A 24,126-nucleotide genomic window follows, 5' to 3' on the forward strand; every position below is an offset into this window, starting at 1 on the left:
TTAAGTTTCAAGAGGCAAAATGAGAAAAAATGTATCTTATAAGAGGCAATGGTGTGAATAAGCCAAAATTCAATAGGCCATCATTTTTGTTTGTTCCACATTCTCCAAAAACAATTTTATCAATTTGGCTACCATTGTTTTTTAAAATTGATGAGCTGATATGGGGCCAATACCACTTTTATTGTATTTTACAATATAATTATTGTCCATTAGTAACCGTACTCATTATAGAACAATATACATGAAAAAAAAAAAAAAGATGCATAAAAGCGATATTTATAGATATAACTTATATCTCTTTTTTACATAATTGTGATAAAGATTCCTAAAACACAAAAATTTAAGCTTATAAAATCACATTCACCCTAATTTCAACAGTAACAATGACTGTTACTTTTTGTCACTGAGAGCTACTATTAAATAGTAACTAACATCCCATTATTGCGCCTACTTTTTTTTCGTCAATTTTAACACCTCTATTTAAAATAAAAAATAAAAAACATGAGCTTATTTATCATTGTGTGGACATTTTTAACATTTCAAAACATTATGTGGGTTGATTTAACATTAGGAGTATATAATATAGTTATTTATCATTTACTAAAAAATCATTCATTTAAACCTAAAAAACCTGATTAAAAGTTAAAAACGAAACAAAATCCAAAAAAAAAAAACACCTTGATCAGACAACCAACTCTATTAGGCCTTCCACAATGATCTATGATTTATGAGAGCAATGGTGATTTTTTAGTGTAAAAGTAGCCTGATGCTAATATAAATAGTGTTGAGAGTGAGAGTGATACGTATTGTAACTACAGTGATTTTGAGAGTTATTTTATTGTACCTAATTATGATTAAGTGACCTTTAATTTATAATTTATAACATAATTATTTATGAAAATTATACCAATGTCATTATTTTAATGAGGCTTTAATATAAGTCCAATATTAAATATTTTTAAATATTTTTAATATGAAATGCATAAAAATGGTAAATTTCATAAATTATACAATATGAGAAGTACAATTGGCAGTAAATCTAGAACGACATGAAAACAACATAAAATAAAGAGAAAATTAGGTGTAGGTCAAATTTTGAATTGTCATTCAGACTAAAATCGTATAGTTATTTAGATTTGTACTCAAGTCCATATTTTTAGGATAAGGTCCAAAAAATGGACCCCACCCTCATGTAGTTTTTTGAATTTTGGCTCATATTATCTTTTAAAATTAAGAGAATTAACATAAATTAATTTTAAAAATTATGGAAGACAATATTCATTAGGACATCTTTAATTTTACATTTTTTAGTAAAAAAAATTATTCAAGATATATTATTTTTTATATTCTTTAATTTAAAATTTTTGAAGATAGTACCCGTTTAGATATTAATATGAATTAATTTAAATATTTTGTGCTTCTATTATGTGATTCATTTAAACATTTGCATAATCAAACACTAAGATATATTTGATACATTATAACAATGCTAAAAACTAACGCTCCAAAAAATGATATGGTAGAATTAGTACATTTGAATGTGGATAAAATCTAACATAAAGTCGACAAATCATGTGCAAAAATAAGACTTGAGGTATTAGGGTTTAGGTATAGGATTTTAGGATAATATGATAATATTAGAAAAATATAATATAATAATATTAGGATAATATAATATAATAATATTAGGATTATATAATATGATAATATTATGATTTAAATGTCATTAATTTTAGGATAATATTATGGAATTTTTGAAATAGAAAACGTCTGGCTAATATTTTTGGACCTTAGTCAATTTTTATATAACATTATTGTTTTTGTAACGGCCCGACCTAAATTTCACTGGAAATTTGGACTTAAGAAGCATTATGAAAGTTGAGTTGTAGGACACATAAAAGTTTTTTCTAAATTCAATTTGGAGGCAATAATAAAGTTTGGAGATTTTTTGGAAACATATAAAGTAAAGTGAAAATTTTGGGAACTCAAAGTTTGAAGTTGAGGCGAAAGAATAATGGTACAAGTCGAGAGGAGCCACATGAATTTTTGGGACATTTTTTTCGAACCCAAAGTGTTGATGGGTGAATTATTTAAGAATAAGAATGTTTATGAATTTAATAGAAAAGTTTGAGTTTCCAAATGAATTAAATTGAAAAGTATTTTAAAAATTACAATATTGGCATGGTTGGATAGAGCTTGAACTCACAAGCGCGTAGGCGAAAAGAGATCATGAATCGGAGTTACATAGACAAAATTATGAGCAAATAAAGTTGATGGACATTATGGTAAGTTTGTGGTTTAGATAATTTAAAAACCAGCCCAACTAGTCTTCTTCTCCCCGTGTGTGCACACTTCTCTTTCTCCTATATATTAATTTCTCTCCTCTTATTTCTAGCTACTTTGATTGGCCATATCTCTTTCATCCAATCTCCGATTACGGCGATCTTAGTGTCGTTGAAAAGCTCTCGACAACACCTTTCTCCTGAGGGTCTCAGATAACTCATCCGACCAGCCACAATGACGCAGCGATGCGAAACCAATCTAACCACCCCACCGACGATCTCTCATTTCTGGCAACGACGAGACTCCAAACCACCCAAGATCTTTTCCTTTCATCGAGCCCATCCATCTTGTGCAATCACCTTGCCTCAACAACCACCCACAACGGCAAATCGAAGATAAGAAGCTTGAGGTTTTCCGATGGACCTTCGATGTTTTTCGGTGATTTCGGCGGCGGAATGGTCGACCCAGGTGGTTTGAAAGTACTTGGAGAAACCGAATTGGGAATCGGGCCATGAACGAACGCTTTATCAATATCGAATTGACTCTCGGATAAGCTTCAGCTAAGGTCGATAGAGCTTCATCTCTCGGCTACAATAAGTGGCGAACAAGTGTTGAATCGTGAGATGGAAACGAATCCCAAAAAGGATTGGGCATAGCTCAGTGTACAGTGAGTGGACTTTGTTTTATAAATGTTTTTATGAATTCATGAATTAACTCATATTTCATATCATGAGTTTTATTTGAGAAATTATTATTTGTGAGTTGAGGTTTATAGTCATAAAGAGATAAATGTTTAATTATGGTTTTGACATGACACTTTTGGAAGTCTCGATAATTTTACATGCATAGAAAAATTTTCATTCAAAAAGCGTGCATAAGTTTGAGAGGATTTATGAGATATTCTGGAAATCTTTAATTTGCATGAGTTTATAAATCATTTATTTAAATAAACTTTTTACTTTGATTTGAGTTAAGGAATGAGATTTGAGTTCATGGTTGTGGTATATGATTTTCATATGGATAGCTTATGAAAATTATTTCTGGCATTATTTTAGAAGTTTTATTAATAAATTTCCAGTTTCTTGAAAACAAAATCGATCAAGCAGTTTTCATGATTTGAGTATGATTTATTGAACGGATTTATAAAAGAGTTATATTTTCAATTTTTATATGGATGAGTATTTCTGAACTGTGGTTTATTGATATATGGACGATGATTTCAAACCTCCACATAAGTATCCTCCTCTTGATAGTGATGCAGTATCGTACCCCGAATTTTAAGCTTATAGTAATTTTGTTACTTAAGCTTTTCAACTTAGTTCTTAAAGTTTGTTTAAAGGAATTAGAAATTTCCTTAAGTTCGTTTTAACTAACTAAGACCTTGATTTTGGTTTTAGAGTTTAGTTGTGTGGAGTTCTAAGCTATATATTTTTTGTGAATTTCCAAAGTTGGAGAAATTAGAAAAAAAAAAAAAAAGGAAAAAGAAGAGAAAAAAAAATGGACGCTGACTAGGCAGACACCCCCCCCCACGTGGCGTGCTGCCATTTGCCTGACGCGTTGCCCAGTGGGCGCTGACCCAGCATGCACACAAAAGGCTGTAATGCGCCGCCTTATACTGAAGCATGCCTCTTTTAATCTCAGCTACACAACATCATTGAAGATGTTTTAATCTTGGCCGTCGATTTCTTTTGAGATCCGGTTACAACCGGATGGGTCGCTTTGACCCGCGCATTGACCTTTTGACCCGCAACCCTTCTACTCGCCGATTTCGCCCGTATTGTCTCACAGAAAACTTGGATTTGTGATTCGTTTTCCCTCCCTAACCCAGTTCGTTTCCCTCTCTTTGTTTCAGCTAAGTTGTAGTGCATTTTGTCCCACATTGAAAACTTACAACTTCTTCTCACCCTCTTGTGCCTATAAATAAAGACACTTGTACCTCATTTTCACTTGTACCACCAAATAGAGTTTGAGAGCTTCTCACTCTAACTTTGGTTTCCCTTTCTCTCTCTAAAAAAATTATTATTCTTTCAATTCTGGAGCAAGCTCATATTTTTTAGAATCTCTCTTTTAGTAAAATATTTTGAAGTCTTCTCTTGAAGAAGTCCTAAGTTGTAGAGCTTAGTTGGAGTATAGCTAAAGAGGTCTACAACCGAGTAAGTGTTTTAACCTTTTTGATTTATTTTTAGGCTTTAATTTTAGATTTGCATGTTTTGTTAAGTAAGTTGGATTTATTTATTAATTAAGCATGCTTAGTTGTAACCTTAATTTAGGGATTTAATTAAAGGCTAATGGTATGTTAGGCTTAGTATGTTTCTATTGTAAAGATTACGTTGAATTTAAGTTATTATTCAACCTTGATTAATTAGTGGCTTATTTTAGAGATTATGCTAATTAATTAAGATACTTGGATAATACTTAGGTTTGACTTGTTCTAAACTAATTTCCTAGAGTCTTTTAAGGACGTGTGACCTTAAAGGAAGGGGTATGATAAGATCTTGTTGAACTTAACTTTTGACTAAGTTGTCGTTTGTTGGACACTAGGAACACCAGTTACTGAATGATTTCTCTGTGACGTGACAAGAAAAAAGATGAATTCGAGACGAATGAGGATGCATAGTGTCACACCCCAAACCCCAGGTATGCAACAGTGGCACCCACCTTGAATGCCCTAAGGTATTAATACCACTAAATCAAGTATTAATCTCCCAAGAAACCCAAGACAGGTTAAACCATTTGATTTGATAGTACGTATTGGATCAGAGATAATAAATGAATAGCGGAAACATAAGTAAAAATTTCTTTATAAAACCAACCCTCAAAGTTAAGGTAGTTCATTGCAATCTTGAAGAATTAAATAAATTGAAAATACATGACAAATATAGAATAAAGATTTCAAAGCCATGCAAACGTATAATCAAAGTAAATAACTCAAAACCATCTCCAATCAATGGAGGAAAATCAACAAAACATACTCGACACGAGATATCAATTAAATAACAACACTAATTGAATCCAGGAAATTGATAAGTCTCAAGATGTTACTCTGCTCGACCCTCGTCCAAGTTCGTCTTTTCACATGCTCGTACCTATAAAAATATTCAATAAACAAGGAACACAAAAACAATGTAGGGGATAAGCATCTCATACGATCATAGCTTCCTCTCAGGGGACCCTGGCTAGTTTGAAAACCACAAAACTTTTTTAGTGTAAATCATAGTGGAACTCATTTTCTTACGGATCCTTAAATCATCCAAAAAAAATTCTTTAAAAATTTGCTCTAAAATCTTTTTAAAAAATTTATGACTCAACTGTACAACAATATGATTATAAATATGCAATTCATAGCAAATCATTCATACATGATGGTCGATACACGTTAGGTACAACTATGGCCAGCTATTAAAAGAAATAGCATCCATAGTGAAAGTGTCATGGTAAACAGAAATAGGAACTTGCAATTGAGATACCGTATCACTGCCACCTAATCAATCATGGGTCCCTGTTTCGCACAAACCCATGTAGCCACGTATTAGCTTGGCTAAACTCCTCATAATCTACTGATTAATTCTTCTATAAGGTTTGGAGACTTGAACCCAAGGTCACCGACGAGGCTACCTTAACTTTCAAACCCATCATACAAACATAGCATGTTAAAATAATTTAAAAACGCAAACACACACAAGGTCCATAGTCAGGAATGTAGGATAAATCCCCCTGCCTGAAATTCAATGCTTTTCACGTATTAGATACATCCTCACTTGTTGTTTTATAAAACAATTTCAAAGATATGAGCCATTGTAATTCCTTTCATTTAGCTCTCTAACAAGGTCTTACCATAGCGACTTCCTTAGTGAAGGTGAGTGCAGGCAAGAGAGGAAATCCTTAGGGAGATGGATGAGAGAGATGCAACGAATGCAATTGAAGAAGGCATGAGAATGTAAGAGGATGCTGATATCTTTGAAGGGTTGTATGAAGATGGGGAAACTGAGGAAGAGCCCTTGGATGAGCTGGAATATGAACAACCTGTTGATGAGCCCGAGACTGAGAACCTTGGGATATGGTATGGGGAAGAAGGATATGACAGTCCATGGGAAACCTTCCCAGCTGATGAGCCTGTGTGGCCGAGAGGAGAATTAGGATTTGTGGAAAGAGTGATTAGTGATGATGGGAATGACATGAATTCGGTGAGATTTAAGAATGGTGGATATAACCAAGTCTATGATCTTAATGATTTTGAAATGCAAGGAGAATGGGAAGTTGGAGAAAGTTCTTGCATTTCAAGACATTTGGATGATGATCTTTGGAGTTTGGGTGAGAATGAGTAGTTTGATGATAATGAGTGGTTGGAAGATCAATATGGGGAAAGAGACTTTTGTACTGTTGGACATAGATTCCCCATCATTCTCGTGTCTACTTGGGGTTTAGAAGGCAATGGCGAGGAGCACGTTTTTCCCATCACTGATTATCACCACTATTATCCTAACCCTGTGGATGATCCTAGATCTCATGAGTATGTAGATGAGTTGACCATGCTGCAGGACTTGCCTCAAGGACACGATAGGATGGCAGTGTATGCTGGAAAATTTGATGCAATAGCTAGAGGTTTACCTAACAGGTCTTTGAGTGAGTTCGATAAGGTATTCATGTTTGTCATTAGGTTGAACAAGGAGATTGAGGAGAAGGTGAGGAAGCGATACCGACCTCTTCACTTTGACAACATGGTATTCCTTGTCATGGATTGGGAGGATAAGCTACTTCCCAAGGACAAGGGTATTGCCCCAAGTGACCGTAATCCGCCTGGCCCTTCACTTTAACTTCGCTCTTGTTCGGTTAGAACTGGTTGTTTAGGTTGTGTGCCTCTTTTTGGAAACTTTTTGTTGTTGTAAATCCCTTTACTACTCTTTTGTTGAGATCCCCTTTTGTTTTTGAAATTGGAAGTTTCGGGAAGAAACTTTCTAAGGGGGAGAGAATGTGAGGTCTTTGGTACACTTTGTGTTTTGTAAAGCTACTAACCCTAGAGTAAGTTAGTTAGCTCTCGTACTACTTTTGGAACTTGTAAAGAGCTAGGGTTACAAGTTGTTGTGCTATACTTATCTTTTTTTTTGACCAAGTGCTATACTTATCTTATTTTTGTGTTAATTGTTGCCTATTTTGTGTGGGTGGTTCTTTATTTGGTTTTGATTTATGCTTGCTTATTTTTTAGAAAAAGAAACCAAAGCTCAAGACTTAGAAAATCGAGTGATCACTTAGTTGTTGATACAAGAACTCAATCCTACACTCTTAACCTCTTGATTTCGGATTGTATATCTTTAAACTAATTAGGGAAGCCAATTTGGAAGATTATGGAGTTTTGAAATGTTTTTTTTTTTTAATTTAAGGAAAAACCTTAAATTTGTTGTATTTAAAATATAGCTTGTTATATAAAAAAAGTATACACATGTATATATAGCCCAAGGGTGTCACGGCACAAGAGGTTATGTATACATGTTATGCAGCCCTTTATTTTAAATGGTTGGGCTGACTTTTTAAGGTTTTTATTTGAAAGAAAATAATTTTTAAAAACCCATAGATCAGCTAGGGCTTCTCAATTAGGATAAAGCTATGCTTATAGGGTATAATCACATGGGTATTGGAAACTTTAGCCAAGCTTAGAAGAGGAGAACTGTTGAGTGTTTTAGCCACTCATCACCAGCATACACACGCCAAAACATAGCACACGCTACCTTGAAACTCCTCGTTTCCTTCAGAGTGCTCAAACACTGCACTCTCTCTCCCTCTTAAATCAAACCCACATACACTTCTAAGAAACCACAGAAAGTTCCTCATCAACTCTCCCTCTCTTTTCTCTCGACAAAACCCAGTTGGGCTGGATAGTGTAGAACCATCAGAGGAAATCCTCTCCTCTGACCTGCGACCAAGAGAAAGAAGGAAGGAAGCATAGTTTTAGTTGAGTGAGTTCCAACGTTCTGGAGTGTAAATGTGAGGTTTCAATCCCAAGAAATCATCATATTCCTTCAAGTTTCCTCTTTTTCAAAGGAAACCCTCTTGCTTGATGACTGATCATTATTTCTATTCACTTATTTTATTATTTGTGTTTAGTGTTGGGCCTATTTCATAATAAAGAATTAGGCTGTCAAGCCTTAAACTTGGTTCACAATTATTTCTTTGTTTTCCTGTGCACTTATTTCCAATTATTTATTTGTTGGAAGTTTGAGTTTTAGCCTTAACATTAATGGAAAAGAAAAAAACAAATTTCTAAGTCACAAAAAAAAATATTTTGTTTTTAAAATTTAATCCATTAACGTGGTGGCTGCTATGTCTCAAATCTCCTAGGTCCAGGTTTGGCACACGACAAAGGGTGTCTTGGACGAATGGGCGCCATTAGACCATTTTCGTAAACTTTGATAAGTTTTTTAACTACACAATCTAAGCATGATTGAAAGGGAGAGTAGATGTCTCTCTTGATGTAGGTGCATATGACTTTTATTGTGAGACCTTAGAATTTACCGTATTTTTATTTTTTGATTTTTTTAAATAGAATTTGATTTTATTCTTCGAGTTGATGAATTTTTCTATAGTCCAAGTGACTACGATGAGACTTTGGAGGCGTAGAGCTCATTTTTCTCAGAATAACGACGTTTGGTTCGTCGAAATCAGAGTTCAGAAGAAGGAATTACGGATTTTCAAAAGTTGTATAATTGTTTTAAATTATTATTTGATTTTTCGGAATTTTATTGAAAGAAGTTGGATTTTTCACAAAAATTATGGAAATCAAAATAATGTTTTCGGAGCTCAGATGTATTTTTGGTGGATTTTTGAAGTTGGAAAAAATAAAAGAAAATAGAAAAAAAAATCCAGAAATTAGAAATTCACGCGGATTGTTGACGTGGCACAATTTTGGCCGTTCTTCGCACATGATTCGACGCTCTAGAACGTGGCCTAGCGTGTGCACACTTACATGAAGCTTCCAGTGTAAGCGAAATCCAGACCCCTGACCCGTGAACAATGTGGACGACACCGCATCTGGACCGCACGTCGCCGTGCGACATGTCGTTTCTTTCCGATCCGCCCAGCCACACGCGGATCAGTCCGCTCGCTTCGTTTTCTCTCACACGCCGACTAGCGCCTCGACTCGTTTTTCTCCCCCAAACCCGTTTCAGTTTTTCCTTTATCTCACATCAAAAATATACAATTTTTTCCCACTTTTTCAAGTTTATAAATAAAGAACTACCCCCTCCTTTCCACTTCACACCTTCAGCTGAAAATTTTGTAATTTTTCCAAAATTTTCTTGAGACAAACCAGGTGTTGGGAGTCTTTTAAGTTTAAAATATTTCTTTGGGTTGTCTTCTTGGGTGCCCTTAAAGATTTTACACCTAAGAACATTTTAAACAAATAATTTTGGCAATTTGTGGGGAAACTCTGCCAATTTTCTGCTCACCTTGGTAAGATCTTTGGGTAAAACTCTTAAACTCAGTTAAATTATTTTATTTTGAGGTTAATTACTTATTAGGCTTTAATTTCTGTTTTAGCAATTCTATTTTGTGGAGATTAAGCTAAGGAGGTCTACAACCATGTATTTAATCTTTACTTTCTCTTTAAGGTTTTTATGTATGATTAATTAATTAAGTTGAATTTATTAGATTAATTAAATCATGTCTTAAGTTAGATTTATTTACGTAATTAATTGATTAAATTTGGATTAATTATAATTAATTAATTATATAAATTAAATTAGATTATAGAATTGCTATTACTAAAAAGAAATAGTTTTACTAAGAAGCATGGAGTTAAAGTTTAAGTTGAATTAAATTACTTTGCTTGCATGACTAGTCACTCGTTAATTAATCAATCTAATAAATGGATTGAGGCCACCATATTAAAGTAACCGAAAACGTGATGTCGAGGTTAGTATCGACTGCTGTTGCTCTGTCGGCTAAGGATACTGAGACTGTTCTTCCAGTCTCCCATGTATTGACCTGGTCATGTTGTTAGATTTTAATTGGTTAATTTTTAAACTTATAAATAAAACCGGATTTTAAGTAGAAACCCTAAGTCCCAAAAATACAGAGACTTAGTCTTAGTAGACTAGTTTCTGGGGTTTTCTGAGAAGACATGACCGAAAGGAAAGGTCATGCTGAAACTCTGTTGAAATTACCGTTTGACTAAAGTCGGTATTCAGTCGGATTTGGATTTCCAGTTTCCCAGAGAAGGATTTAAGGACATTAGTGCTATGAAAGTGCACAAAGGTTAAGCTTGGACACCAAGTAGGGGGATTCTCACACCCTGACTATTAAGACTATTTTGTGCATGTATGTATAATAATAAATATGCTGCTTGTGAACTCTGCATCGCTTTTATATGCATTGTTGCTTGGATTTGTTGTTATTGTTAATAATGATATGAGAGTAAAGGATCACGAAAAACGATGATCTTGGGTTTCAATCTCATAAACTTCCGGAAGAGGTAAGTACGAAATAGCTAGTCGATTTGTCCTTGAAGGGAGACTAGGCTCGAGGGGTACTACCATGGTAAATGATACTCTCGCTACATTATCGAGTGTGGATGTGGTAAGTGTAGTTGGCCGTTAGTGATCGATCATCAGGTAATGATTTTTTGAGATTTCATGTTTTAAAGAAGTTGCATGCTCATCATCAAAGATTTCGTGGACTTCAACAATTAAACTTTTATATTGGTTTGTTGGTAAATCTTTATGAACTGTTTTATCACTGACTTTATTATTAAGTATTTTACTTACTATTTTCAAATCCAACCAGGGTCCCCCAAGGGGAAGCTATGATCGTATGTGATGCTTTCCCCTCATGAGCTCCGGCCTCTCTATGGCTCAATTATGTCGATTTTGTCCCCTCCGTGCTCGGATGTCTGCAACAGAAGCAACTCTTGCAATGCCCTGTGTATCTACTTCTTTATTAGCAGCAGCTTGGACTTCAACATTTGCATTGTCCACTTCATAAACGACAGATTGGTCAGTCATGTGATCATTCTCATTCCCATTTCTCACCACCAATTGTTCTTCCTCCCCATGGCCCAATGTCGTATCAATGTCTTCAAGTCCATCAGTGTGTGAGTTACTCATCTTGCCTGTCAACAAAGTTTCCAAATTATCCATAAATAATTTAACAAATCTGTCACGAGTAATAAAGTATTATACATCTCTCTTCCAGCCTTTCAAATTAATTTGCACAAAATTCTCTGACTTAAGTTAGAAAGATGTATGAAGCTTCTTGTTTCAGACAGTGAAAACATGACTATGGTTTATGTTTATAATAGTCTAAACAACACAATAAAGTCTTTCATAAGGTTGCATATGCATAATTTGTGATGATATTTACCCTTCTACATATATTTCTATTTCATCTGCAAAATAAAGTTTGACATTAAATGGCATCACAAGTGGTGGAAATAATACACACAGCAGCCTATAAGCTATATGGGCCACATATACTACCAATTTGGGTCATTCAGCTATGTTCATAGCACAACCTCTATGATTTGAAAATTTCAGAGTATATAATGTAGCAAATTAGTAAAGATCAACATAGCAGTAACTAAAGAAATCTAAACATTCAAACTAAAAATACATATCGTTAAAGCAAACAATATTCCAAATGTATAACAGTATAACACTCATAGAAGCTATCAAATATAAATATCATGTACTGCCATATCTGCTGAGTATCACAGCTACCATTGTAATGATGTTAAGGGTGTGGAATTCGAAATCTACAGATGAAAATTGAAAACTCCCTCTTTCTCTCAATCTCCAGTTGAAGGTATAGTGTTTTAAGAAAGCAGTGAAAGTGAATGAAACTTGCACACTTGTAAATGAATCAATATCCTATCCCCTAATTTATACTAATAGTCACTTACTTGTCTAATCCCCAACTTTTGGTAGTGGTAATTTCTAACAATTGACCTTGGGACATGGGATCCCATACACAAATCTCCAAGTAAAAAATCTTAATGCTTTCACCAAGCAGGAAATTGGGAAACGTTTCCCTCTTTTTTAACTAGCCTAATACTTGTTATTTAGAAAACCACACTTATGGTTGAACATCAACTGGGCTAGCCAACAAGATGGCTCTTTCCAATTGATTTGAGACGAATTCCTCTAAAACTCAATGACCCTGTGGGTGATTTCTGGAGGAAAATTTTCACACAGGCGAGAATGGAAAAAAATCATATGATATATTTTTCAACAGGAGGCAATGAAATTTTTTCACACTTATCCATTCTGACTCTTTTTAAATTCACAAAATAATTTTTTTAACTCTCCTAATCTATCTACTTTCTCCTTCTGATCATATTGCCCCGTGATTAATCATGGTTAAAAAAAATCACCCCTCTTCACTAATCTAAACACAAACAACAAAATCATGGTTAAAAAAAAAATACTACAAACAATAAAATCATACATAAGTCATACACTTCCACTACCCATACAAGACTGCAACATAGCTACGTACCAAGTGACGCTCTTGCCAAAAAACACTCATTAGCTATAATATCATAGTTGCTTGATCTTTATTGAACTAGTGGATAATTGCTCATGCATGCGTTTGAAATTAAATTAATGCCATTAATGTTATACTTGGCAATTTGATTTTGTTTACTCCAAGGCCACATGGGGCCAGACTTGCCAAACTATGTGTTGTTGGATGTTTGTTTTCCTTTATTAATATAATAAAGAAAATGCACGTTGCTAATATTGAGGTTAATTTAAACTGTAATTTAATGTCATACATGTTTAGAAGTTATATTTTAACATGCAGAGCGTTAGATAGAGGATGTTATAGTTTAAGTATTAAGACCAACATGCCAATCTTGGATACAACAACATGGAAACTTAATTAAGTGAGTCTCATGTCAGTATATTGATCATTCATGAGCTTATACATCCAGTAAATTGTCTTGATTATACATGGGCACTTATGATAGAAGATGACTAGTCTAGCCAATTTTTATCATGCGAGGGAGTCCCCCAAAACTCATATGTGCCAGGTACATACAAGTTATATTGACTGTCGCCATTGCTAGCTTGTTGGTAGGGCTTGCGCAATCTTATTGTTAATGCCTACATTTTCATTGGACGGTCCAGCTCTGATGTCTTTATGAAAGGTTTCCTCCCGCATCAGGTTGATTGGAGGGGGAGCATAATAAGCAGTATCATCTAGCTCATGCTCAGGCTGTCTAATGCCTTTCCCTTTAACATGCATCTTTAGTAGGCATATTTTTGCTAACAAATAACAAAAGACCTGTTAACTAACAAATTTGGTAATGGATTAAGGGGGGTGCACAAAAATTTAACTCACCAGTCCCATTGTTGGGGTATCTCATTCATAACCTGTGAGTAGCAGTCCACATGTTCACCATGTCTCTCTTGAAAAAGCCAAGCTCAACCGTTGGGTTTTGGTTGGAGCCAGTTTGGGAACATGCATCTTCTGGAGGCGTTTCGTAGCAAGGATCATCGAACCACGGTTTGCGGTAAGCATGGAGGTTTATAGGTGTTCTTATGACTTTGTGAGGCATTCTCAAAACAAGCAAGGAGGTTATGCTACAACTGGCTCTGGTATAAGCACACGATTGTGCTGCTATTATCAGTTTCAAGCATTATATACACATGGTCATTTGCATAGGCATATGCCTTGATATCTAGATATTTTAAAAGTTCTAGTGGCTAGTGTTTGTAATTTTCAACTAAATCTACTTGAGTGTGGTGTTGAATCAAAGTACCTAATACGTGATACAAGATTCCCTAATAGCATAAAGTAGGAATCTAGTGTCATTTCATATCATATCCCTTTGACTGCTCATAGCGGGAAAAACATATCTAATATGCAGCAGGGATCCAAAACCTTTTATCCATGGACACATTAGTAAAACTCATCACAAAATTAATGGTTAGTAAGTCTGGTGAACAAATTATATTTCATGGATAATTTAAACTATCGAATTATCTTGCCACCATCAATTCCAAGCTGCATTCAGATTAGGTAGTTGAAGAACATAATAGGACTTAATCAAATATTAAGATAAAAGACATGAGGTTCAAAACCATTGAATGCATTCATTTTAGATTTATATATAGCTGCCAAATTGGTAGCGTAGGTTCACAAAGTATGTTCATAAGGTAACAACTGGTTGTTGTACAAGCTTGTAGAAATGACTAACCAAATGTCCAAAAAATGCTTAATTTATTCAATGATTCTAGTGCTTCACAAAGTCAGTCCAAAGACTTCATGTCCTTAACGTCTTGGGTGAACCATCATATATAGCATAGTTTCACATATCAATAAAGAGCAAACTGAGTTATACTCTGTGAGTTATGCAGAAAATAGATTGAGCCTCACCACAAGTAAGTGTGAGTAATCAACAATTAATGTCTGAGTAAATGAATTGTAGCTAGATCCAAGAGGTTTGTCACTCTTTCTCATGAGGTGGGGTTAGAGGGCGGTCGATTGTTATGCCATCAATGTCAAGTCTTGGATGAATCCCAGAGTCTGTTGACTAAGCATTGTCCAATCTTTGTTGACCACAATCATCACCCAAACTGATGGTGTTCATGTCATATAGGTCTCGCGCCTGTGTTTTCATTGCCACTTTCCAAGGCATATCCTTACGATCACCAACATAGAAAACCTGCATAGCATTAAAAGCAGGCACAAATGTGTCAGTAGTTTGTAAAAGGCGATTAAAGTTGACCAAGGTGAAGCCAAACTCATCACTTTTAACCCCAAATGTTGTGTCAACCCATTCACAGTAAAATAGGACAACCTTGCGACCATCTTCATACTTTAGTTTTAGGATATCAGTAAGGACACCATAATAGTCCACAGGACCAACTCTTGGATTGCGATCCTTTGCACTAGCATAGCTATTCGTATCTGCAACTACAAATATGCCACTATTTTGATTCTTCTTGCGGATGTCCACTTCTTTGATTCTAAATCGAAATCCATTTACAAGAAAGCTCTTATACCGAGTAGCCCATTCACTAGAACCAATTGACAATGTGACGAGGTCAACATGGACCTCATGATCACCAACCTCATGTTCTTGGGTAATCTAAGATTAAAAAAAAAAAAAACACTCAATGATACATATATAGTCGAATTTTTCTTATTCAACATTAATTTATGTCAAATCCAGATATTATGGTCAAGGTTTACTTATACGTACTCGCTGCTTGAAATACTGAGTGAATGTATTGTCAACATGGGTATCTGTCTCAAACTGAGTTATTCTTTGCCTTCTAAGAGCAGCACAAACACTAGCTCGATGTTCATTGAAACATATATAATGCAGGGAAAATAAAACATGGATAATGACAATGACTAAAATGCACCAACCCAGATATTGTTGTCCAAGAATTTTCAAGTTTATAAACTGAGTGCAGATTGAGTTACCTGACATATGGATCAACCTCATGAAAATTAAACAAAATTGAACAGTGTGCCCGTTCCCACAGAGAATGGTTAAGACATATATCTGTTATGGCACCCTTGTTACTATCTTGTCCATGAAATATTGGAAAACCTTCTCGAACAACGTTCTCACTAACGTATGTGTTTCTTCCAATTTGATTACGTCGAGTATCCACATCTTGTAAGTACATGGAACCAGTGTCGGCTAAGGCCCAAGGCGACCAAGGCACAGGCCTAGGGCCACAAATTTTGAAAGGCCTCACATAGTCTGATAGTCTACTACTCTACTATTGAAAAAAAAAATTTATAATGGAAATTATGGAACTATGGAAGCCTAAAAGCCTCCATCCTTTTCTCTATGAAAAAAAAAAAAAAAATTAGGCCTAATTTAAGCTTACTAGCCTAATAGCCTACATGCCTTATGCCTATAATTAATGTTGCACACGGCACCTCTACAATTAATGTTGATTGAGTGATTGTAGCACTTGCACAGTTGCACGCCTACAATTAAGCATTAGACTCACATTTGTAACTTGTTGTCTATTCCTTATTTCAATTAGACTCTCAAGCTTTCTTCTCTCTCTACATTTGTAACTTGTTGTCTATTCCTTATTCCCATTAGACTCTCAAGCTCTCGTCTCTCTCTCTCTCTCTCTTCTCTTAATCTCTTAATCTCTTCTAGTCTTCTCTATTCTCTTTGTCCCTCTGACTCTCAGTCTCTCAGTCTCTCTCGTCTCTATTCTCTAATAGTCTCAACTCTTAATCTTCAAAGTTCAAACTCAATAGTCAAGACTCATTGCCTCATTGGATAACTGGTAAGTTTTTGCTAATTTTTGATATTTGTCATTCGATTTTTGGTTTTTGGTTGTTCAAAATTGGTGTGTAAATGTGTAATGATATGATTTTTTATACTAATCAAGATTTTTTTCTTCCAAATTGCAGACCCATTTACTTGTTGAAATTGCAGAGTCATTAACTTGTGGAAATTACAGTTGAGCAAGGTTTTATTGTTCTTGTATTTCATTAGTTTTTGTTTGTCACTTGTTTAATTATTAGTATAAATATCAACTATGTCTAGTAGGAAATTTGAATCTAGATATGAAAAACTTAAGAAAAAAAAAATAGAAAAACTAATTCAATCTCAAAAAGGAGCTCTTGATAAGTTTGTTATTAACAATAAAGAACCAAGCCAATACCCAAATCAAGAACCAAGTAAAGAACCAAATCAAGAGCCAATTGAAAAACCAAACCAAGAACCAAGTCAAGAACCACACCAAGAACCAAGCCAACAACTAGGTCAAGAACCAAATGAAGATGTAACAAATATTTATGATCCTTGCCAATGGAAAAACATCAATACAAACATAAGAAATTTATTAGCGGAAAGAGGTCCCATTAAAGACTTTGAATTCAATTTTCCTAACAATGAAAACTCTAGACATTTCTCTACAAGACATTACAATCGAAAATTACCAAATGAAGAAAAACGTGAAAGATCATGGCTAGTTTATTCAAAAGAGTTGGATAGAGTATATTGTTTTTGTTGTAAGCTATTTAATTCAAAGACTAGTAGAAGTCAATTGTAGGGGTGGGTATTTACTACCGAAATACCGAAACCAAACCCGTACCATACCGTACTGTGTCAATGTTATACCGAAAAATAATACCGATTATATACCGTACCGATACCGTACCGTACCGAGTCTAAATCGGTATGGTATAGGTATGAAACTTTCAATACCGTGAAATACCGTACCGTACCGATATATTTTTAATTTAATTATTTAATATATATTTCATTATCATGCTTTCTATACTTGGGTCTGAGTTGCTCTTGTGTTTTACAGTTTTACTCTTCCTTTTGTCATTGTTGTAGTTTCTTTGGCATTGATATATATATATATATATATAGAATGGTGTATGATTTATGATCAGTTGCTTTCTTTTCTAATTCTGTGTTTACACTGGTTGATGATGAATTGGGTTAGAATTATATATGTGCTTAATTAGTCGTTTGATGGTTAATTAAGGATCAATACCATCGGTCATAGTTCACAACAGAAATGAAAGGAACGTACAAGTTGGGTTTTGTTTTATCTTTTGGTTGGGAAAAAGTATTTCTTTTTGGTTGTTAAATATTGGTTTTTTGACAAAAAAAAAAGTTTAAAATGTTGGTATATACCGAAACCATACCGAACCATACCGAATTCATAGAACACTGGTATGGTATGGTACTAGTTTTAAAAATGTCCATACCGTACCGATACCGTACCGAATAAAAATTTCGATATGGTATCGATATGGGGCTCATACCGTACCATACCGTACCGTGCCTACCCCTAGTCAATTGGCTAATGAAGGATGTAAAGATTGGAAAAATCTTAGTGAAAAGCTAAGAAGTCATGAAGCAAGTATTGAACATGTGACTAATATGGGTAGTTGGATTGATTTAGAGTTAAGATTGGAAAAAAATAAAACAATTGATAAAAAATTACAAGAACACATTAACAAAGAGAAAGAGCATTGGAAAAAAGTATTATTAAGAAATCTTGCTAAAAACAGTTTGGCATTTCGTGGAAAAAATGAGAAGATATATCAAGAAAATAATGGAATTTTTTTAAGCTTTATCGAAACAATTGCATAATTTGATCCAACAATGGAAGAACATCTTGAACGTATAAAAATTGGTGATGTTCATAATCATTATCTTGGTCATAACATACAAAATGAATTGATAAACATGTTAGCATGTGCAATTAAAATTGAAACTCTTTAAAAAGTTAAAGAGGCAAAATATTTTCAGTTATACTTGATTGCACACCAGATATAAGTCATCATGAACAAATGTCTCTTATATTACGTTGTGTGGATCTTTCAAAAAGTCCAATAACTATAGAAGAATTCTTTTTAGGATTTTTAAAAGTAGATGATACATGAGGAAAAGGACTTTTTGATGAACTTATAAGTGAAATAACAAATCTTGAACTTAATATTAATGACATAAGATGACAAGGATATGATAATGGATCTAACATGAAAGGGAAAAATCGAGTACAAAAAAGATTGTTAGAAATAAATCCAAGAGAATTTTACACTCCATGTGGTTGTCATAGTCTTAATCTTGTACTTTGTGACATAGCCAATTCTTGTTCTAAAGCTAAAACATTTTTTGGAGTGTTACAACGTGTATATAAATTATTTTCTTCTTCATTTAAGCGGTGGAAATTTTTTGAAGATTATGTAACTAGTTTAATTGTTAAAGCATTGTCACAAATACGTTGGGAAAGTCGTATAGCAAGTGTCAAAGCAATAAGATATCAAGCTCCACAAATTAGATATGCTTTACTCCAAGTAGCAAAGCTTAGTGACTTAGATCCTATATCAAAAAGTGAAGCTGAAACATTATCAACATATGAGATTGAAAACTTTGAATTTTTATTGGGCATGATTATTTGGTATGACATATTATTTGCTATTAACTCTGTTAGTAAAAACTTGCAATCCAAAGATATGCATATTGATGTTGCCATACACCAATTAAAAGGTTTGATTTCTTTCTTTGAAAAGTATAGGAAAATGGATTTGAATCTGCTTTGATTTTAGCTAAAGAGATTGCACTTGAAATAGAAATAGATCCTATTTTTCGTAAAAATACGTAAGGTTTATAGAAATAAAACAATTTGATGAGAATGTGAATGATGAAACAACTGAATCAGCTGAGGAGTCTTTTAGAGTTAAGTATTTTTTAAGCACAAGTTTAGGTAAGGGGATCTGGAGAACCTTTGACTGCAAATTTGATTTTATTAAATCTCTGTTAAAAATACGACATGTGTGCTAATACATGACTTATATGAATTATCATAATTACTTGAGTATAATATTAATTAATTATTTATTATATATAATTATGTGCATTTATTTGAACGTGATCGAAATATGATTCATTGAGAATAGAGGTTACGGTGGCGAGTAAGGATTGGGATTTAAATTTGTTATTTAAGGCTTTTGCGTAGTTGAGTCTAATTGTTGTAAGGACTAGCATCGAGGAAGTCCATGTGCACAATGGCTATGCCGACTGGCGACCAACCGTTACAACAAAATGACTAGCAAAAGGGGAAAATGAGTTAAAAATAAAGAAGTGCAGCATAATATTCATGCATCAATAATATTATTACCTTATATATATATATATATATACAAAAAATGCTCTAGAGCTAACTAGTTAGTAAGATAATACAATACTAACCACTATTTTGGGCCCACTACACAATATGTTCTCATAATTCAAACAATTCATATTTTAGGTCTCCATTCAAAGATTAACCTTGCAAAAAATCAACCAAATCTGAAATCATTTAGCCATTCGATTATCATTACAATCATTTCATTTTTTATTGAAAAACTTGTGTTTGTCCATTTACATGAGCACAATTAGCTTACTAATAGTTGGCTAAACGATTTCCGATTTTGTTACTTTTTTCTAAAGATAATCTTTGAATGAGAGCCTAAAAAATAAACGGTCAAGATCATGAAATTACATTGTGTAGTGGGTTTTAAATGATAGTTAGCATCATATATATATAAATATATATATTATCTGCTCCATGTTGTATGTTTTCACTGAACTTCAGTATAATTAATTTGGTATGATATGGTTTAATGTCCATACTGAGTCGTTGGTTAGAACTCACCCCCTCATAGACTTTGCAAGTACTATGACGAGAGATAGTATGGAGCGAACCAGGAGTAGTTATGATGATTAGGCATGAACCGAGTCGAAGTAGCATTTATTTATTTTTTAAACTGTGAGTGTTGTAAACTACAGAAGTACAACTTATTTTTTTAAATTAAACTTGACTCAGGTTTTGTTATATAATGAAATTAAGAAGTTTATTTCTATTTATTTATTTTCCTTAGTCACATTCTGGTTATATGGGTTAATCCTATAATTAGAGTGTGATTTAATTCACTCCTTAATCTGAGATTTCTTCTTAATCCTAGTGAAATAGCATAAAATGGTTTATCCACATCACCATAATCAAGCTATGTCAGTAATTCACGGAGAAACTAATGAAGATGTTGACGGTATATAACATTGCAATATAAAGCAAACGATGTGTATGAAATTGAAAATTTAATTCTCATCAAATTGAAAAAGCTATATAATTCGTGCAGGCAAAATGTAATTGAGGCTTGTAATAATTATCCCGGAAAATTCATAATTAGTTGGTTTTGTTGCTGAAGAGTGAAGAGGTTTCTCAGCAAGATAAACCAAAACACGTGGCAACAACCCATTTGTGAGAACATTTCTGTTGATAAGGAAATGGATGAGGGTGGTGTTGTTCACTTGTTCCAATTAGCAGCACATTCTCTCCTACACATAAGGCAGTGCATGTGAGATCGAGAATTGAGAGGCAAAAATAAAAAGGAAAGCACAACCAAAAAAGATAAACCACATTGCAGAGATGGCATCCATGACCACCATGACAGCCTCATTCCTGACCTCAACCATAACCAAACCTTCAACTTCATCAACAACAAGCAGCCGCCGGAACCTCATAGTGGCCAAGGCCTCAAGAGCCCCAGAAGGAGAAAAGGGCAGTTTGGAAATGAACAAGAGCAGCAAGGAAGAGAGTAGCAGTGGGAGGAGGGATCTGATGTTTGCTGCTGCAGCTGTGGCTGCATGCTCCCTAGCCAAGGCTGCCTTGGCTGATGAGCCTAAGCGTGGGACTCCAGAAGCCAAGGCCAAGTATGCTCCTGTTTGTGTCACAATGCCTACTGCTCGTATCTGCCGCAACTGAGAGACCTCAGAGATCACTATATATCATTGATTCACTCAATGTTCATTGGTGGTTGTAATATAATTGTAGAAGCTGTGTCTAGGCTCTTAATTTGTATCTTTTTCTTGGGACAATCTTATTAATCTGCTTTCTTCCTCTTCTCTTCTATAAATTCTTGACCAATTCATATGAGATTATATTTTATTTTGCTTAATTATGTTGCTATAAACCATATAAGATATTGTCCCTTGGTTTGAAATCACTATTTTAGTCCAGTAAACACCAAATTCAGGAGCTTAATTTCTTGAATTCCCTCAACTAAAGCCACATGGTTATTAGTGTTTATGGAATGACCATGGCTCTAGCAATGTGCCAGAGCTTCCTAGCCACCTTAAATGGTTTCTGAAATCCGCCCAAGATTCCCACTCCACTTCCCTCATAAACTTTTACTATGTAGAAAACTTCTGGCCAAGAAAGATCAAATCCAGGTGACATTCTGACTAATAATCAAGTTTCACTAAGGTCAAATTACGTTTTTTGTTCATGTAGTTCGGGTCATCTTTCGCTAAGGTTCTTATAAGTTTAATTGTATTAATTTGTACCTATAATTTTCTAACAGTTGCAACTTGAAGACATTGTTAACTCCGTTACATGCTATTTTCATCGAACAAACTGACGAAATTATAGATGTGTTCTCGAATTGTAACCGATCGAAAACTACATAGACAAAATTAGCACAACTGAAATTACATAAAGCTTTGTGGAAGTGGAACTTATCTCAATTTACAATGGCCAAATTTGGGTTTATACGAATTGAAACTGCTAGTCTGGTCAAAGAATAATGATGGAGAATTCCTCACTTGTTTGGATCGAGCGGTAAGTTGCAGGTCTGCCAAAGCTCCTGTTGGAAGCACGAAAGCTGTCCGGCAAGAAATCACTACAATCTAAGAAGCGAGGAAACATAGTTAAAGTTTGTATCAGGTGATTTATCTACCTATTTAACTTAATTAAAACCAGTCATTAATCGGACCCCAATTTTTTGTTTATGTGATTACTCATAGACTAATCAAACAAACAGAACTCTGACGACACAGTGGCAAAAATCTGAAGACACAGATTGACACTTGTAAATTAAAAATAGCTTTTATAATTAATACAAATCAAACACACCAAAGAATCCAGTGACAACCTATACACTCAGAGAACCCATTACAGTAGGCATCCCAGTGTTATCCACAATTATATTGGTGTATGATTTGCTAAACAGTTTCATATAACATATATCAATATCAAGCATATAAATTCAATGTAGATTTGTGTTTAAAAGTTGAATGAGTCAGTAAACATAACAACACAAAACGGAGACGTAGGCATACAAGATGTTCACCCAGAAAAACCATAAAGGGTAAAAACTGGGGGTCTTTTTTAGCTGACCGGGCAATCCACTATAGAGGAGGTTCAATACAAAGGGAGCATACAGCACACAAACTCAATCACTAAGTCCTAAACTAAGTGGCAGCTTCTTACCCCATTGTACAACTTTCAAAAACAAGACAATCAGTCATTCATGAAAAAGACAGCTCAAACTTCAAGCTCATCAACCCATGACACCGATTCATACCAAGCACAACAGATTCTTCAATATATGAACATGATATGAAAATTTGGATTTTTTAAAAATCAGCATTCTCATGCAAAATACATGCAAAGGTTAATGGAGAATCCTTAATCTAAAATCTAAATGATAGTGTTTATAAATATGTGAAAATGATTTAGTACACACTCAAAGCCATTCAGATTTTAGAAGAAAAAAAACAAGTTAAGAAAATCATTTAATTTTTGAAAATCAAAAGCATTTTCTTATTTGAAAGGATGAGCACATACCAACAAAAACCAAGCCCACTCATGCAGCAAGCATGCCCATCTAAAAATTGACGTCTCCCTCAAAAACTCAGCCAAAGGACGCCCAAAATACCCACGACGCACACACCTTTTCGGCTCGTGCCACGTGGAAGAATAGCAGTGGCTGTCCACAAGAGACAAATGAAGGCATATTTTTTTTGTCCTACAGAGGTATCCTAGTACAGCTGAGGATAAGAATGTGGAGCTATAAAATCAATTATTTCTTTATTTTGCAAAATTCAGAAATGAGAAAGAAGATGAATAGTGCTGAGGTGTGTGTGAGTGCGTTAAATGATAAAGCACATGACCTGATGAGATTAAGTCATGAAAGGAACCAGTTCATGTGCTGTGCACATGCATATTTAGAAAACAGGAAATGGGCTTTAATAAACAAATTACGAAATGACCCACTGAAGTGACACAATATTTAAGTGTTAAAACTGTACGTAAAGAAAATAGTGCTTATATTTAAGTCTCATACCTTAGGGTCTTTTCCTTTCAACTTCAAACTTAATTTCTTCAACACAAGTGTTCTTGATCTTTAATTCTAGCCTAGAGCTTGTGAGGGAATAATTAAGAAATAAATAATAATTTTGACAAGAAAGAGCCAATTTCAAATCCTAGAAACTAACACATAGAAACCTCATTCATCCAGCATCTATAGCTCCACCAAATATATATTTTTGGGCTTCAGAGTCCGTTGGAATTGTTGACAGTC

The 24,126-nt window shown here is 34.3% G+C and overlaps 1 protein-coding gene across 1 annotated transcript; it reads left to right on the plus strand.

The window, feature by feature from the left end:
- Positions 1 to 21,100: 21,100 nt before the first annotated feature.
- Positions 21,101 to 21,662, plus strand: LOC147299573 (Photosystem II 5 kD protein). Its single transcript, XM_086230136.1, has one exon. The coding sequence runs from the start codon at positions 21,192 to 21,194 to the stop codon at positions 21,525 to 21,527; it is 336 nt and encodes a 111-aa protein (XP_086086262.1). The 5' UTR covers positions 21,101 to 21,191; the 3' UTR covers positions 21,528 to 21,662.
- The last annotated feature ends 2,464 nt before the right edge of the window (positions 21,663 to 24,126 follow it).

This window comes from Dryas octopetala, chromosome 1 (genome assembly GCF_963921425.1).
Source record: "Dryas octopetala chromosome 1, drDryOcto1.1, whole genome shotgun sequence".
NCBI classification, from domain to species: domain Eukaryota; kingdom Viridiplantae; phylum Streptophyta; class Magnoliopsida; order Rosales; family Rosaceae; genus Dryas; species Dryas octopetala.

Bases quoted from the DNA above. Each gene is read 5' to 3' on its own strand.
- LOC147299573 (XM_086230136.1), top strand. From the start codon at position 21,192: ATGGCATCCATGACCACCATGACAGCCTCATTCCTGACCTCAACCATA.